Source organism: Salvia hispanica, chromosome 3, assembly GCF_029641045.1.
Source record: "Salvia hispanica isolate PSC_SH4W2 chromosome 3, Shi_PSC_v1, whole genome shotgun sequence".
Classification (NCBI taxonomy): domain Eukaryota; kingdom Viridiplantae; phylum Streptophyta; class Magnoliopsida; order Lamiales; family Lamiaceae; genus Salvia; species Salvia hispanica.
In genome coordinates, this window is record NC_142694.1 from 59,424,357 (window position 1) to 59,443,810 (window position 19,454).

The 19,454-nt window shown below is 36.5% G+C and overlaps 1 protein-coding gene and 1 long non-coding RNA gene across 2 annotated transcripts; both read left to right on the forward strand.

Annotated features, from left to right (window-relative positions):
* Positions 1-3,049: 3,049 nt before the first annotated feature.
* Positions 3,050-4,747, forward strand: LOC148931173 (uncharacterized). The gene is made up of 2 exons (XR_016136501.1): positions 3,050-3,177; positions 4,211-4,747. It is a non-coding gene; the product is annotated as an uncharacterized LOC148931173 (long non-coding RNA).
* An 11,071-nt stretch (positions 4,748-15,818) lies between these two features.
* Positions 15,819-18,265, forward strand: LOC125211108 (salviol synthase-like). Its single transcript, XM_048110806.2, has 2 exons — positions 15,819-16,703; positions 17,639-18,265. Exons 1-2 carry the CDS (start codon positions 15,819-15,821, stop codon positions 18,263-18,265), a joined length of 1,512 nt encoding a protein of 503 aa, XP_047966763.2.
* The last annotated feature ends 1,189 nt before the right edge of the window (positions 18,266-19,454 follow it).

Sequence of the window (19,454 nt, forward strand, 5' to 3'; positions counted from 1 at the left end):
AACATTATTTTTTTTAAAAAATATTTAATTTATAGTATCTTTTAAAAGAGACCCGAATTTGAGGCAGAGTTTAAAAAGTACTCCCTCATTATAAGAAATGGTCCAATTTATCACATTCCCAGTCTAGGCCCACAACATTTGTTGGGCTTCAGACAAATTGCCAATGGTTCCATACTTCCATTCCATTTGCTTCCGATTCAAGCTTTGAACCAAATATATTTCATAGATATTTTTGCAGAAAATATATTTAATTAGGTTGATTTTCAAGTATAAGGATAAAGCGGACTTATCATAATTAATACTTTGCTCAGTCTTAAATAATTTATTGTACGTGCTTAAAAGATTAATAGAATATAATTATTTAAAATAGGTAATTTATAATTAAGAGAGTTCATGATTTAGAGTTTAGATTATAAAATTACATTTTCCTCTAATTAATACTCTCTTCGTTCGCGAATAGGAGTCCTGTTTTTCTATTTTAATCCTTTGTGAATAGGAGTTCCGGTTCACTTTTACTATAAATAGTAATAGAATCTCACATTTCACTGACTTATTCCACTCACATTTAATTTAAAAATAATATATTTAAGTGGGACCCTTATTCCGCTTTACCTTTTTCCATTCACCTTTTTAATATTTCTTAAAATCCGTGCCACCAAAAATGAGAATCCTAAAGGCAGACGGAGTGAGTATTCCACAAATATAAAGGTGTTGATTTCCCCGGTGTTTAGTATTTCAAGACTCTCTAGTGTCATGTTATAAGGTTAATTAATAATGATGAAGGGTGTTAAATATAATCTGATTACTCCCTCCGTCCCTGAAAATTTATCACATATTTCTTTTTTCATCCGTCCCTAAAAATTTATCACCTTTCACTTTTACCATTTTGGTAGTGGATCCTACATTTACTAACTCATTCACACTCACATTTTATTATAAAACTAATATATAAAAGTAGAACCCACATGCCATCAACTTTTTCAACACACTTTTTATTACATTTCTTAAAATCCGTGTCGAGTCAAATGATGACGAATTATTAGGTATGGAGGGAGTAATTTCTAGTGGATAAAGAAGCACAGTCACTACTAAAAAAATTGCATATTACAACATCTTACTTAGTTGCTATTATACATTATCAGTCAGTGCATCAAACTTTTAATATTGTTGCCTATTGTTTTTGTTAGGATATTATGGAAATGAGGACCATAAATCCAATGTCGTGTGTGTTGCATTATGCCAGTGTATCCTTTCATACGTATTTCTTATTTGACTAGGAATATGTATAATTTGGAGTGCTAATATTATTATTTGTTTTGTTCTTTTGACAGGTAGAGGAGGATCACATATTTAAGGAAACAAACAATATACCTACAAATGTTATGTTCTTTTGGAGAGATTAGGATTTAAATTTATGTACGTCTGAACTGTGGCCCAATCCAATCCTCTACAGATCTTTGGTCTGACCCAAAATAATTAACTTAATATAAAAGGGAGAAGAAGAGAAGACAAAAATTAGTTCTACCAATAATTTTCAATCTCTGCGTTTTGAGAGAAGAGAAAAATATCGATATATTCAAATATTAGGGTTCCAAATTTCTGTCTTCAATTCTTCTCCAGCTTTTGAGGATTTGACAAGCTTTGCCCAAACAAAGGTCAATTCCGAGTTAAAGGGAACAAATTAGAAGATCCGTGGTAGAGATCGATTGAAGAAGGTGTTCGAATTGAATTCATAAGGTAAATCGTTGTATTTAATACGATATGTGATTATATGCATGTTTGAACATTATTATAAGTTTACAATCTGAAAAATCATGTTTAGATGTAAATCAATTAATTAAACTAAATAAATTTTCGCTACAAAACCAACAAGGTTACGGCTGTAGAAGGCAGCAAAAGAGTAGATGCAAAGGGGGAAACCTAAAAACATGGAAGTCTAGGTTAAAGGCTGTCAAAATTTAGACAAGTTCACCCCAGATGAAGAAAAGGTCAGAAATTTATCAACACTTAAAAGGTCTTCCATTAGAAAAATGACAAGTAAATTGTCTGTAAGCAAGAACACACTTGGTCAGTGGATTAAGAAGAAACAACTCAAGCCACATACAAATGCTATAAAACTTGCACTAATTGAAATTAATAAGTTAGCTAGGTTCAAATGGTGCCTTAGTCAACTTCAGCCAGGCATAACTGATGGTAGAGTTCAGTGTCAATGCACGACCGATATAGTTAATATAGATGAATAATGGTTCTATATGACCAAGACATCAGACAGGTATTACCTCTTGCTGGATAAAGATGAGCCATATATGGCATGCTAGTCAAAGAGGTACATCACCAAAGTAATGTTCATGTGTGTAGTATGTAGGCAAGAATTTGGCTTGGATGGCCAGACCAATTTTAAAAGTTGGGTATTTTTCCTTTTATTGAAGTGGTACCAGCAAAAAGGAAATCAAAGAACAGGCCTAAAGGCACCCTTGAGACTAAACCAATTCAAACAGTCAATAAGAATGTAATGAGGGATTGCCTTATCGAAAAGGTATGCTATTTTTCCCCAACCTATCAGATCTTACCTGTTTATAAAGATCAGCATCTAGGAACTTTTTTGTGGTTTACATATTGTACCAGCAATTAAGGCCAAGTGGCCAGATTGGGCAAACAAAGAAATTTTCATCTAGGAACTTTTTTGTGGTTTACATATTGTACCAGCAATTAAGGTCAAGTGGCCAGATTGGGCAAACAAAGAAATTTTCATCTTGGAACTTTTTTGTGGTTTACATATTGTACCAGCAATTAAGGCCAAGTGGCCAGATTGGGCAAACAAAGAAATTTACATCCAGCAAGACAATCTCACTCTCCACATAAATAGCAGTGTGGATCATGAATTTGAGAATGTAGCCAATTTAGATGGATTTAAAATCCAACTAATATGTCAACCAACCAATTCACCTGACACCAACATATTAGACCTAGGGTATTTTTAGGCTATTCAAACACTGGTTTTCCTATCATTGCAGGCTTACCTTACTCAGATTTTGATATTCAGGGGTGGAACAACTACAAAGTCCCTCACATTAACAAGGACATGTTGGAAAGAAGCTTGTGAGTGATGTGTTGGATAGGGCTGGCAATTTTTGGCACGACATGATAACACGACACGAAGCTGCACGAAATTTATGGGTATGTGTCAAAGCTTATTGGGTTCGTGTCCGTATCGTGTCGACACGATAACGACACGAAAATTTCGTGTCGTGTTCGTGTTACACGTTAAGAAATAATATTTATATATTATAATATTATTATCTTTTTATTTATTTAAAATTCTAAAATTTAAAATTAAAATTTAAAATTTAATATTAGCAATAATATTAATGTATTATAATATTATTATTTTAGTGTCGTTATTGTGTCGTGTCATATATGTGTTGTTATCGTGTCGTGTTGACCTGAAGTGGTTCGTGTCGTTAATGGGTTCATGTCGTGTTCGTGTCTGAGGGTAGCTGGTCGTGCTCGTGTTTGGAGTTTTCTTAACGGGTTGTGTTCGTGTTTGTTGTTATCGTGTCGACATGATAACGACTCAACATGCACGATTTGCGACCCCTAGTGTTGGAGTACTATAGCAACCAGAGAACAATGCATGTTGTGCATATGACGTTGGACCTTTGTCTGCTGCTTTTGGGTACTAGATAGATAGAGGGATGCAGGGATGTGTTTTGGAAATCATGCCTTTGTATTTTTGGTTAGTAGGTTCTAAACTTTTTGTGTTTTGTATGTAGAAATAGTGCAAAGAACATGCAATGCACATATTCACTAATTTTTAATATCAAGCGCTTAGAAAAGCTTCATAATAGGGGAGGGATAACCTCCAAACCTCTAAAGGGGTGGCTAGACGTTGCGTAATTTACCGTATGACAGAGATAATTAATTGAAGCATTACCCACAATTTAACAACAAGACAAGCACAAATCAAACATCACTAAATCAAACTACAAGGCAACACCAACAGAACCATCAAAGCAACCCCAACCAAGACCTCATAAAAGCTTCATCATAGGACAAGGACAGCTTCCGAACCTCTAAAGGGGTGGCTTATCATTGCAAAGTTACCATAGCGCAAGGACAATTGAAGCAACATGATAAGGCTCGTTTCATGCATACGTTCCATAGTAAAACTGCACCGAAATCCATGAACTAACGTCTGATTTTGAGCCAGGTGTGTGTAAAATTCGCCAAATTCAGAAGATAGCACAAATCAGGTGGGCGAAAGAAAGAATCAAGGAAAGAAGGTGAAAATTGCGGCATTGAGTTGATAAGTCAACAATTTAATGGAGCCAGCTGGAGTTCTACATTGGAAGAGAAAGCAAGAGACCCCACCTACATAATGTGAAGGCAGTATCGATATTTCAGAGAGGATGATATCCTAGGGATCAGAGCCCTACGCCTCTCTATATAAAGGAAGTCCAACACATGAACAAAGGGGAGCCTCAGCCAGTAGTTTAGGGGGTCTCCATGCTTTCTTAGAGTAGATTAGGGTCTCAGCTCTGTTCTAGGGCTGAAATCAGAACTTATTTTTCTTCTTGTTCTTGATTCCTTGCACACACGCACTTGGTCTTAGTTTAGTTCAGTTTCAATTGGTGTTCGGTGATGAAACAATCTACTGTTTTCTGTGTTTGTTTCCTGTATGCTTTTGATATTATTGACATTCTGATGTTTTGATGTAGTTAAATCTGAAGTTATGTTTTCTTTTCCAGCTTTGGTGTTCTGTTTGTGCATGATATTTCAGATCTGCTTTCATTTTCCCTTTTATGTTTCGTGTCTAAGCTTAGAAATGTTTTGTTCTATTTTGATTTACTTTTATCTGATGTTTCCTGGTTGAAAGTCTTTAATATGTTTATATCTAGTAGTTTCTGTTTCGTTCATGCATGAGTGTGGGTTAGTTTTCTATTATACGTAGTCGTAGCTTAGGTCTTAGGAGTAGATTAAGTTTTATTGTGTTTTTCTGATGTTTCATTTTTCTTAGCTTTTTCAGATCTGTTCTTTGTTTTGTTTTCTATGTTGATTACGTAGTCGTAGTCGTGCTTTTTGCAGGGGACTGACAGTCTCCGTTTATTCTGTTTGTCCATTTATGGAAAGTTTAGTTTAGTTGATCAAGTAGTTTAGTTAAGTTGGTCAATTCAGTTTAGTTTATTTTCCAAAGTCTAATAGTTAAATTAATCCACCCTCAGAAAGTGTGGCAGCAGCCAAGCCCCAATGTCATGTCTCGCAAACATTAAGCACATCATCTCTGTGGATCGATCTTTACTTCCCTATATTAGTTAAATAGTATTAGTGAGTTAAGGTTTTGAGAACGCACTTTTGAGCTCTTCGTTTCTTCTCACTCAAGTCGGAGTAAGCCAAGTTGATTAACCTGAGCTTTTATTGGTTCCACTCACTTGCAGTTTGCAGGTAGCAGGCGTATATAGGCTGGCCGGATCAGTTTGACAATCCAACTTGAGTAAACAACAACGATAGACACAAAGAAGATGAAAACAAGAGAGTTGAAAAGAGAAGTTCCTTCACATCACCCACAATTTAACAACAAGGCTGACATAAATCAAGCACCATCAAATCAATCCACAAGGCAACACCAACACATCCATGAAAGCAACCCCAATACAACAACATTATAACCCTAAAAAAAATTTCATCATATGGTAGTACACATCAAACAACAGATTTAATGCAATTAAACCTCCTAACCAAAATTGGGGGTGGCTCAAACACAAGATGTAATATCCCAATTTTGTGAATGATAAAAGTTAGAATTAGAATTTGAAATTATGTTATAGTAGGTTATTTATTTTGTTTTCAGGAGTTTTATATTAGAAATGGAAAAAAAATAGATAATATGAAGAGAACTGAAATAAAGAAAACGAAAAAGAAAAAAAGAATTGATTATGGTGACTCAAAGTTGGAAAAAAACGTGTCCTTATGGGAATTAATAGAATAAGAAAAAGGAATTAGAAAAAGGTTTGGGGATAGAAATCAAAGAAGAACCCATCTATCTCTTTCTCCCTACGGCTCTGTCTATACTCAACCGCTGTCCCTCTATGTCTCTCTCTCCGTTCAGCCGTACACTGCAGCCCGAAAGTCGCAGGCGAATTCGCTGTGTCTCCGGCAGCCCATGTCATCAACCTCAAGTCATAATTTCCATTGGTCCTTCTCAATGTTAGAAGTTGAACTTTCACACCCACTTTCAATATAGTTGAAATTAGAGGTGATCCGAGTGCAAGCTCAAGTCATAGGGGAAAAAGACGGAGCCAGGGTTGAGTAAGCAAGTAGAAAGTTTTTGTGTGACGTGTACAGGTAGTGTACGCGTATTCGTGAATTTAATGCATTTAATTTTGATAAAATTTCTACGTGTTTATGTGGTTTATGTGTTTGTGCAATGAAGCTTAAATATAATAGTAGGATATATGAGATTCTTTAATTATATGTGATAACGTGATTCGAATAGTGATCAAAGCTAATGTGGACTATATACTTCAATATGATATGACAAGGATGACGATATTATAAGGTAAGATTGCTTCATTTTTATATTGAAACTATGAATATGCATGTGATATGCAAAGTGAATTAAAGGCATGTTTATGTTAAGCAATGCGGAAAGAGATACAAAATATGTGTTACGCCTCATTGTTTAGTGAATCACAGGATATAGTTGGCATGTCATAGGACAGCAGTACTGCACATATGTTTGATCATTCGTCTTCTGGATAACCAAAGCGATGAACCATATGGTATTTTGATAGTTGATATGAGCCCTATACGGGTAATGTTGGGGTTTGAAGCCCCTTGCACAGCGGAAGACTTGTACTAAACAAATAAATCAGATACGGATCTATTTGACCGATTATGCGATTAATCAATTCACATGTTAAACAGATAATTGCATGCTAGAACGCAAATAATTCATGCTTAGAAAATATAAATCCTAAACATGATTTCTACGGTTTAGAGTTACCGATTTGATTCTCCAAAGAATCGTCGATTGCTCGCGCCTTCTCCACGTGATGATCTTCAATACTAGACCATGGATCTTCTCTCTGGTTCCCGAACTGTATCTCAATATCAGGATGGACTGATCTCATCAAAATACTAGGACTCGAATAAAGAAGACAGAAGAAATCCTTTTGGGAAAAGGAGTGGAATTCGAAAATTCCTACAGCTGGGGAGCTGAAATTTTTGAAAATTACAAATAATGAAATTGTGATTCTTCTGTCTCCTTTATTCTCCTATTTATATTAAGTTCCTTATGGGCCCAGACAGGGATCTATGGAAGGTTTTGGATATGGGCTCGCCCAATTAGCTTTTTACTAATTAAATTGAACCCACAATTTAATACAAGCTTATATTGGAATATTACGAGCAGCCACTACAGAAGTAATATTGAACTCTCCCCATCCAAATCCGAAATTACAAGTAATCCGGGTTTCAACTTTTATTATTTATTTCCCGCGCTTAAGATATAAATGTCCATTAATTAATTAATGTCTGCTATGGACTTAATTAATTAATATCTTATTAATTCCAAGAGTGGACTTAGCAAGAAACATTTATTCATTATTCATAGAGTAATAAAACTCCAACTGGCCAGTTTTCCGAATAATAAAACCTTGTTCGAGCTCCTCTTGAGGACATTATCAAACGAGACTCTCCTCGTGCATGATTCAACATAATAGTAATCCTAGCACCGCTAGATATTAATCACCACTACCCAATATATCAGGATCATTGGGTTGCGAAAAACCCGCACCATTTGATAAGTCAAAGTAGTGCATAATCAATACCGTATGCTCAATACTAACATATGTAGATTAAGAAATAGTATTTTATCAAGACCTAGTCTTTCAGTAGATAGCATAAAGACACGTCTTGCTGTTAGATCCGTTCAGTGCTATACCACACCAATGTCATCTTATTTCAGTAAGGCTTAGAAATAATCGGACTGACATTGCAACCTTTCACGATAGGTAGCCAAAGCCTATCTAGGTTGTGAAATTCTTCTTTTTCTTTTGCAAAGCATTGCATAGATCTGACCGTGTTACCTTAAAGTGGACGACGCCCACAACCGGTCTACTAAGCAAAAGACTTAGACTTTGTTTACTTCTTATGCATTTAAATGTTTGTAAAACATCTTATAAATGCACAAGCAAACACAATGTAATAATAATAGTGATTCTATTCGTGCGGAACTGCTCGAATAATACTGAATCGGGTTAAAAGTGGATTGTAGAGTTTTACGTATACAAGCAAGATTCTATTCGCGCGAAACTTGCTCGAAACATGCTTTTCAGTATACCAAACCTAACAGGTAATATGTGACAGATGCCTTATATAGGCTATATGAAAGATATACAACATCTGACCAAGATGTATATATGACAGAGGCCCTCATCGGGCTACTTATTGTGTTCGTGTACTCGTGTCCACCACTAAGCATAACTAGGGGCTATATGTGTTACTATTTGAGAAATGACAGTTGTTCTTTAACATAATGAAATGGATATGATTATCTTGTAATATGTATATTGCGTTGACTGATGAAAGAAAGTGACATAGATGATGTGATGTGTTATATTGTGCTGTATGTGTTATTTATATAAGATTCAAAGAAGATATATGTGCTTAAAATGATCTAAAGTGGGGTGATTATCTCAAAAGCTATATATTGTGCTGATTGGTATATAAAGTGAAAAGCTGTTAGAATGATATGTTATATTTGTGCTATAGCTGCGGCATGTATTATTTTGATTTACATGTGGCATATCACAATTGAAAATAAATCGTTATTTATAAATGAATGTATAGGTTGTTTGATCTGATGGAATTGTTGGGGGTTGAAAGTGTGATCTACTTGAAAATGATGTGTGTGCTTTAAAGGCTATGATGCCTCAAACTATATATTGGGTTGGTTGATGAAATAAAGTGATAAAGTTGATAGAATAAATTGCTATACTTGCACTATATTGAGATAAGATTATTTTGGTTGACAAGTATCATATTATTATTTGAAAGTGCAACTTGTTTATATAATTATGCTTGTTCTATCACTTCTATGATTCGACAGATTTATTTGGTTGCGAATATGATTTGGTTGACGGGTTGCTAATATACTAACGTTGAAAGTACAATTTTATTTATACAATTATGTTTGTTATATGATTTGACAGAATTGGTATTATGCGAATGTTATATTAATTGATAACAGATTGGGAGATGTAATATAAATAGATATTGTACGACTTTCCAGGTAACAAAGTTATTACTTTGTGATAGTGTTATCGATAGAAATCTTAGGTATTATATTCGAATGTGGTTACACTACGAGCTTAAGCTCACCTCCCTTTCTCTTCCCTTTTGCAGAGTATATTGGCGAGAGGTCTCGCTAGATGGACAACTGCGCGTGTCAAGTCACTGTTTCTTTTGTCGAGAAAGTTAGAGTGATGTGTACGTGACATGTTTAACTGAGGATTTATAGATAAGTATAGTTGTTAGTTTTTTTTTTGTTGTAGCGGGTTGCTAATTATGTAATGGTGGGTGTCTGTGTCATGTTAAAAAAAAAGTACACAGTAGAAAGACTTATTTGTAATAAGAGGTTAAGCGTATCGAAATGAAACACCAATTATTCGGTTTGCATAAATCGAGTAAGGGGTGTTACACAAGACAACCATAGCCCATAGAAACCCCAAAGTACCAAACCATAAGAACCTCCAAACCTTAGATAGAGGGTGGTTCTCAGTAAACTCACAAATTTAGAGAAAATCTGTCATGCCGGACAAGAGCATCACTAAGAAAACTCTTGAACCACTCCTCCTCCTCTACTAGATGCCTTCTCCGTTGCTTGGTGGCCGGAGTTTCAGGGACCACAACTGAGAAGGGATCGAGCTCCGTCAACAGAGTTTCAGGGACAATGGTGGAGACGGAATTGGTCTCCCACCAATAGTCCAGTATATAGTTCGGTGTGTCAGGCACAATCAACGAATCGGTCTCCATCAGATCCTCTATATCCGACGTTTCTAGGAGAAGATCCATGGATTCGGACTTCTCCAACGAGTATTTGAGTATTGGAGAGAAATGGGTCGCCGTTGGGATATCGTACTGATTTGGGGAAATTAAAGATGATTATGGCTCGATGAGGGAGGGATGAGTAAAAAGCGAGACGACGTGGAATCCATTTTAGTGGGAGGATGAGAAGGCGGTGGCGATTTGGGTGAGAGATGGAAGCGGCGACGATTAGGGCTCCAAGAGAGAGAGGGCAGTAGAATGAGAAATGAATCGACGAATTGAGGATGAGGTGTGTGAATATTAAATTCGTGGATTTAATTTTGGGTTTGAAATTACATTCTATTTTATAAATTAAGTGAATAGGTAAGGGTGTTTATTTTGTCCAAATATGGAAACGAGAACTGAGACTCTTATTTGCGGACAAACGAAAATGGAAAAACGTAACTCTTATTCGCGGACAAAGGGAGTAGAAGAGTAAAAAAAAAATTGTTACTTGAGTGAACTTTTATTTGCATTATTATTAATTAAAATTATAAAATTTTAATATTAAAAATGGGGTATTTTGGGATTATAAGGTATACCCGATCCCACCCCGTTTAATGTTTCTAATAGGTTGCAAGTACTCCATACCCGTTAAATCGAGTACTTTGGGATTATCAGGTACGCGATACCCGCGAAACCCAAATCCCAATACCTGATTCCACCTTGGGTATCGGGTATCGGGTCAGGTAGAAAATTACCCGATACCAGCTATCCGTTTCGACACCCATATCTACAAATAGGACTCTGATATCCGGATTAATCCAAAATTTAAAGATAATCACAATATTTCAATCTTATCAGAATATTATCGACTATGAGTCATTGGTTAATGGGCTAACTTTAATTAATCATCTTGAATAGATAAATTTATATACTCTCTCGGTCCCATGAAAATATAGGTAATGAGTATGGCTCGAGAATTAAGATAAAATTGGTAAAGTAGGAGAGAGGAGTAGAAATGTATGGTAGAGTAAGAGAAAAGAGAATAATGGTAGTTAAAATAGTGTTAGTGGATAGTGGAACCAACATTATTAAATTGATATAACTTTCCAAAAATGGAATGCACATATTTTTGTGGGACGGACGAAAATGGGAAGTGCTGATACGCTCAGATTTTGCACTATTTTAAAGCCATTATTTTGTCCGTTTTTTATGTCAAAGTCACTCTACACGTCCATTATTTGCATATTTTGTCTATTTTGGTATTTTGACGTGTTTTGTGAGAGACGTGCATAATTGAACCGATAAAGGGAGCCAAAACGCAGAATCTGGAAATCTGGAGTCAGACGGCGACCGCCGACCGTCGGCGCCCGTTGGGCAGATCAATGCAGCGGTCCGCCTCGGAAAATACGCTTGGAAAAGAAGTCTCGTCCGGGGACCGCTGGAAGTCGTGCGGCGGTCCGCCGCTGAGGGAACAGACTCTCTGGAGTCCAACGCGGCGACCGCCGGCCAAGGTGCGGCGGCCCGCCGGAGAAAGACGACGAATCCGAGAAGCCCTAGATTTGCGCCCAGATTTACCATATTTTGGAGGTCTTTTCCTTCTACAACAAGGATTGGCTTTCCCCTATAAATACGACCTCAAGCTTCATCAAAAAGAGAGAGCTTCTACTTGCAAAATACTTCATAGAGATCAAGAGCATAGAGTACTTCACTTGTGCAAGGAGTTGGAGAAGGGTTTCAAGAACATCAAGAACGACAAGGATTCAACCTACGGGTTCTATTTACTTTAGTTTTATGTTCAAATTGTCTTCCCTTCAATCTATGTTTTTAGCTTATTCAGTTATTTGTAACTAAACTCATAGGATTCTAGGGATGTGTTAGTAACGACTTTGGTTATACAAATTCCTTTTTCTATTTGATATCCGTTTTGTTTTTACTTTGTTTCTTCCCTAAGTACTCTTGATGCTGCATGATTGAGTGACACAACCGTGTATGATTTAATATAACTTGCTTCATAACTGTGACCGAGTTCTAGCTAGTTAGATCCACATAGTAGACACTACAGTTAGCTTCCCTTAAAACGACACTGTTAATTGAGAGTGAGGACTTTTCAAGGGTCTTAGGAGCTTTTTGGAGTTACGTGTTAGGATTGACAACCCTAACTTTGTAATCAACGTTTGTATCGCATGAGCATAAGCAAGGTGACTCGTCCTTTCAAAGTATAAACTGTGCTAGGGTATTGTAGTTGGAATTTTGTATAACCATAACTGTTAACGCACATCCATGGGATTCCCTTATCTCTATCGTCTTTCTCCGTGTTTTATTTGCTCTTAGTTGTTCTATGCTTTTATTGTTTTTAGTTTTCAAAAGTTTTCCACAATCTTTTTCGTTTTTCCAGATAGTAATTGAGTCTTAGTAGAGGATAGACACTTTGTGTTTGCCTTTCCCGTGTTCAATATCGGGTACTAACGTTTAGCTATACTATATATACTTTGTATACTTGCAGGTTTATTTAGTGCTAATAAAAAGTGCATAGGCGGTAGTCGGCAACCGCTTCAAGGATAAGCGTTGGGCCGCCACCTTTGTGGCCGCTTAAGTATGGCCCCCTCCAAGCAGTCGGGCAATTCTTCCACTTCCAATGCATGCAGTCAATGCTGCCAAGCATACCGGGAAAATCGTGGACTATTACGTGAAGATGAAGCAGAACGAACGCCATCCCAAAAATTTTAGGGCCATAGGATTCCAGTTGACTTACCCACATGCAAATACTCATCGAAGAGGTAAGCCGTTTTCCCAGTAGAAAGCTGTCGAATGGCACAAGTACAATTCTGCAACGCTGAGAGACTTTGCCGACCATTTGTTTCTCTACGCGATTGAAAATATTCAACACGGACGGACAATGTGTTGACAATACGAATAAACAACCGTTTTGACATGCGAAAACGGCGCCGAAAGTAATCTTCCGAAAACTGCGGATGGACAAAAATAGTCGGCAACAAGCCTTTCGTTGGCTCCCTCCCGGTCACGAGGGATGTAGCGGCGAATTGATCTGGTTGGCAGAGATGGAGGGGTGGGGGTAGTGGCGGCGACATAGGCTTCATATGCAGCACGATATTGTTCATAGTATTCTTGTTATTCGTTCTCCGCTTCCGAAATGATATCGATGAAATCCATTTTTGAATTTTTAAGAGAGGGTTTGGGTGAGAGAGGAAGATGTAGATGAGTTATATGAAAAAATAAGAATGAGAGATAGTTTGATACGAAAAATGGATGATGAATGTATGAATTTTTGGATGATTTTGGGATTAAAAAAAGTTTAAAAAAATTAAAGAAAAAGGTAATAAAATGGCTATATTTTTGGGAATCTGAAAATATATATTTTTTAAAATTTTGCTATTATTTTTTATTTTTTAAAAAGAAAATCCAACGGATAATCCGTTGGCGAATAGAAATGCGCCACGTCGCCTGCTCAGTGGCACGGACGTGCTCGATGCATCGAGCAGCGCCAGGCCAGCGACGAGAGCGCAGCAGCGGAAAGCGCGTTGCCGCGCCAGCGGAACGGACAACGTCCGTCCTAGCGAACACCGGTGCGGATGCTGTTAGTGGAATATGAAGCCCACTTTTTTATATTGATTTTGTAATAAAATGTGAGCGAAGTGAGTTAGTGGAATGTGGAAACTATTTACCATTTATGGTAAAAGTGTAATATGCACTTATTGTGGAGCAGACTGAAATGACAAAATGTGACTCATATTGTGTATCGGGGGAGTAGCCCATTTCAATTATCTCCCAGTGCTGAAATTGATTAATTAATTATGAATTGACTTTCAAAAATAAATAAGATGAGTAATTAGTTTCTACTCTCTCAGGTCCACGGTAAGTGAGATACTTCAGAGTACGAGTTTTAGAAAAAATGATACTTAAATTATTAAAGTGAATAAAAAATAAAATAAAAGACTAATGTAACATAATAAAAAAATCTTAGATATTACTAATATTTCAGTAGATATGTAATCATATAATGAACAAAAATTCAAATCAATTTTGAATAATTCATTTTTTTGAATCAGAAGCTATATGGAAATCCTCTTGTTCATGCATTATCCTTTTAGCTGACATAATTTATTATTCACTATAATAGTTCAAGACAACTGATTTGAGAAATGGTACTTCTACAATTTCCGAAGGGAGCTCCTACAGTGTACTAATGAACAAAGTGTAAGTTCCTGAAGAAGTGGAAAGTGGGAGCTATCAGACACAGTCCAATGTTCTAAATCGTTGCCGTCTAGCAATGCTAGCGACTTGACACTGGGGAATTGCCCTTACTCGTTTCCCACTTGCGACTTGAGACTTGGTATTGTTCGACTAATCGTTTGTGCTACGTTCTCGTGGCGTAGTCATTGGGAGGGGCGACGATGGTGTTACATGATCGGAGCCCATATCAAAATGTTAGTAAGGAAAATATCAAACACATAGCCAGGTACGTTAAGATTGAGTGATTAATGTGTAAAAAAATAGTTTATTTACTTTCAGTGGATAGGAGATTTATTTGATTACATAATTTACCTCCTATTTAAAGGAGATCAATTACATGAAGTAAATCATCCGGTTGAATACAATTTCTCTTCACTAATCTTTTTCCGCCTTAGCCATGTCAGTGTCACCTACTCCTTTGAACACGAAGTGCCCATCAAATTTAATTTAGAAAAAAAATCGAACTCATGGTAAATTCGATACAAGGTGTAAGTTTGTAGAGTTATTTTCCTAGTCAAACTAAAATAGGAGTACGTTTTATGGCTTGTGTATTCTCTTCTAGATTTTAACAGATATGATGCAGGCCGCCGGCGTTTAAAAAGATAAATTTCTTCGGCAATTACTGATTACTTTTATATTCAAAATGAGACATGCAGAAAATGTCAACTAACATAGAAAAATTATTACCTACCTAGTTTGATGACTGATTCATGAAGATGACGGTTTGATGCTTAACTGCGAAATAAACAACCACCACGATCCAATTCACAGTTACAACATCACTAATTACGTTGCAAAATAAATTAGAAAAATTACACAACTTGGTAACACAAGTTAATATTTAACTATTAAAATGAACTCTATTTAAATAACCATTTTACTTACTTTATTCTATTTTTAGCACGTGAACTCCACGTTGCACCAAATTTTTACAGTTACAATCCAATATAATCTCAAATTCTATTTCACATTCTCGTTTTACTCTTTTTCACAAAGTCAAATAATTTCTTAAAATCCAAGCCGAGTCAAAAGGAATCTTTAAATGATCGACGAAGGGAGTAATTGAAAATTTATTAAAGAGATTTAATTATATTTCTTCATTCATTAATTTTTATCAAAAACTCCACACATCTTTTGAATATAAAATAGTACTCCATCGTCACTCTGTAGCTGAGTCGTATTCCTTTTTTAGTTGTGTCATTGTAGCTGAGTCGTATTTCCTTAGTGTAAAAAGCACCAATTTTTCTTCTCTCTTACTTTACTCTTATACTTAATTCTTTTTTCATCTCTTTATCTTTATCCTTTCATACTTTATTCTTCCTTCACTTAACTCACTTTAACATAATTTCTTAAATCTCGTGCCGAAAAGAAACGCTTCTATTACAGAGAGACGGAGGTAGTACTAGTCCTTTCTTATACTATAAAAATAAATCATATCAAATCAAATCAAGTCTCATAACATTCGATTGTCTTAATATATACTTAGATGAACAACACAAGACTTACCTAACCAAGTTACACACAAGTAAAACATAATGGAGTTTAACATAGTATCAACAATCATAGCTCTACTCTCCTTTTTAGTGTTTGTGTTCATGTTTCTCAAATCTCAAACAATTTCAAAATATGCAAAGACTTACTCACATATCCCTGGTCCCAAAACCCTCCCTCTCATCGGAAACCTCCACCTCATGCTCCGCGCAGACTCGCCCCCACACATGTTCCGACAACTTGCCGCCAAACACGGCCCGTTGATGCATCTCCAGCTCGGCGAAGTCCACTTCGTCATCATCTCCTCCGTCGACTTCGCCAAACAAGTCACGAGAACTCACGACATCAACTTCGCCAACCGGCCCCCGGGGCTGATGATGGAGAAACTCACCTACAATTACTCCGACATCGTCACGGCCTCCTACGGGGACCAGTGGCGCCATCTGCGGAGGATCTGCACGCTCGAGCTCCTGAGCGCGAGGCGCGTGCAATCCTTCCGCCGCATAAGAGAGGAGGAGAGTTTGAGTCTTTGCAAACAGATGGCTTCTTGTGAAGGATCTCCGGCTGATCTGTCGGGGAGCCTTTGCTTGATGTCGTACGATGTTACAACGAGGGTGGTGGTCGGGGCCAAGACGAGAGAACGGGCCACGGTGACCTCGATAATCCAAGAGAGCATCCGGTTGGGGGCAGGATTCATGTTGGCCGATCTCTATCCATCCATCAAGTTGCTGCCGTTGATCACCGGAGCCCGGTTCAAGGCCCAACGGATGTATCGAAAATTAGACAAGCTGTTCGATAGCATCGTCGAGCAGCATAAAGCTGCCGGTGATGGTGGTGACTTGGAAGATCTGGTGGATGTTCTGCTCAGAATTCAACAAGATGGAACTGAATTCCCTCTTACAACTGATAATATTAAAGCAGTGGTTCTGGTTAGTGCTTCTTCATTCTCAATTTTCTCAACTTTCTAATTTGAATTAATTAGTGAAATACTACCTCTCTATTTTAAAAATAAAAATCTTTCGAACGACACGAGTTTTAATGCATAATTAGTACAGTAAGAGAGAAAGAGAAAAATTGATAAAGTAAGAAAGGAAAAGAGAAAAAGTAATGAAATTGATGTCAGTGAATTATGGGGTCCACTTAATAGTAGAGGTATAAGTGGTAAATAAATTAATATAAAGGGGTTTAAAGGTTTCCTAAAATAGAAAATTTGAAAGTTTCTATTTTTAAGAGACGGACTAAAATGCAAAGAATTGCAAATTTTAAAATATGGAGGTAGTATGTATTTGAGTAAAAAATGCTTTTATATACTTCTCCCGTTTCATGTTAATTGAGTCAATTTTATATTTTGGAAAGTTTGAGTCATTTCTATTTGGGACGAAGGGAACACTTTATTTCCTTTTCATCGCTCTTACTTTATTCTCTTATTTTATTAACTATCCATTTAACACACTATTCGTAATTTTCACTGAAAAAAGATTGTTTCTATTAATAAGTAACAGAGGGAGTACTTAACTCATTGTGAAATGGGAGGGTTTGGACCAAGTTAATGAAACATGGACTTACTTAAAACTAGTATTGAGATTCTTAAGTTGGAACTAAGATGAAACATATTTTCAGAATAAAAGGTCTCCGTGCTTTATTCTTTAATTCATTAGTGTTTTACCTTATAATGCATTATATGACTCGGTTACTTTATAATGGGAATTAATTATGGAATGATTTCAAATCTATTCACTGGAAAATAATTTGAATTTCTCTTGGTCCCTAAAATAGCTCCAAAATAACATAGTTTCGAATCAATACGAAAGACGAGAATTGTGGGGTTGAAAACTCATCCTTGAGTACTTCTTGTCCGGTTTAGAATATGTTCGTAGCTGGAACCGACACAGCAACTGTCACTGTGGAATGGGCAATGTCAGAGATGATGAGAAACCCTAGTGTCCTCAACAAGGCACAAAAAGAAGTAAGGAAGGTTTTTGACGACAAGGGATACGTAGATGAAGCCAGGTTTGATGAGCTAAAATACATGAAATTAATCATCAAAGAGACATTGAGGTTGCACCCTGCATTGCCGCTTTTAATTCCCAGAATGAACGTACAAAGATGTGAAATTGATGGATATGAAATCCCAGCAAAAACCAGTGTGATAGTGAATGCATGGGCACTGGGAAGAGAGCCCAAGTATTGGAACGATGCTGACAAGTTTATACCAGAAAGATTTGAGGAGAGTTCTGTTGATTTCAAGGGGAATAATCTAGAATACATACCCTTCGGAGCAGGAAGGAGAATGTGCCCTGGAATGTCATTCGGACTGGCAAACGTAGAGCTTCTGCTTGCTATGCTTCTCTATCATTTTGATTGGAAAATGCCGTACGGGAAGAAACAAGAAGATTTGGATATGACAGAGACCTTTGGAAGCGCTTTTAGAAGGAAACACCCTTTGCATTTGGTTCCCATCGTTAAACGACCTTTGTCTGCAAGTGCTTGACTGAGTAATAGTACTATATGACTTTTGTATTCTTGTGTGATTGGAGTGATGGTGTGCAATTTAGATCACTATCTTCGATTATGACTTTTGTATTCTCGTGTGATTGGAGTGATGGTGTGCAATTTAGATCACTATCTTCGATTGTGACTTTTGTATTCTCGTGTGATTGGAGTGATGATGTGCAATTTAGATCACTATCTTCGATTGTGAAAAAAGCAAACTAAATTTACTTTATTATTCTTATAAATACTAGTACTAGAATACAGGTTCGTTACTAATAAGTACTCCTTCCGTTCCATAATAATGGAATTATTTTTTTTCGGCATGGAGATTAAAAAAAATTATGTTAGGTGAATTAAGTGAAGGGATAATAAAGTGGAAAATGAAAAAGGTTGAGAGATGAAGAGAGAAAAAAGTAAGAGAGAGTAAAATAGGTGTGGAAAAATGTTTTGACTTTTACTAAAAAAAGAATTGACTCTATTACTATGGAACGTACCAAAATGGCAAAATGACTCTATTACTATGGAACGGAGGGAGTAGTAAAACACAAATTGAGACACACCTTTGGAAGTTAATAATGTTGGACATCTGATTTATGTTGTTATGGTTTTTCTACGGGATAAAGAAAAGCATGGTGGTAAAAATGAGACTGTGTTAGTGAACTGTGTATTATAGTGTGACGTTTCCTATAATAATTCCATCATTAGTCGATTAGCATGACAGTTTGATACTCCCTCCGTCCCATAAAAATAAGAATATTTAAGATGACAAGAGAATTAATGCTTAAACTATTCATTTAAGAAAGTTAGCAATGAATCACACATCTGCTCGGGATATATCTAATTCCCGCTATTAGCAAACCTCCATTGATTAAAATGGTGTGAGCTTGCTACGTATGAAAATTCCTAAACATGTCATAATAGTGAAATTAAGCTAAATAGAAGAGAAAAAAAGGGCTAAAAAATAAACGCTAGCCATGTGCAAAGCCCAATTAGGGACTCACAAAATAAACAAGCCAATAATTTATTATTTGCATCATATTCAAGCTAATAAACAAGGCAACTGGTACCAACAAAATGGATCATATGGTAATTAGGAATTGCGGTGCTCAACGCCGGAAGCGTCACGAAACGAGAACAGGGGTTGTTGAAAAGAATTACAGAAAAGAGAGGGGTGAGGAAGAAGTGGA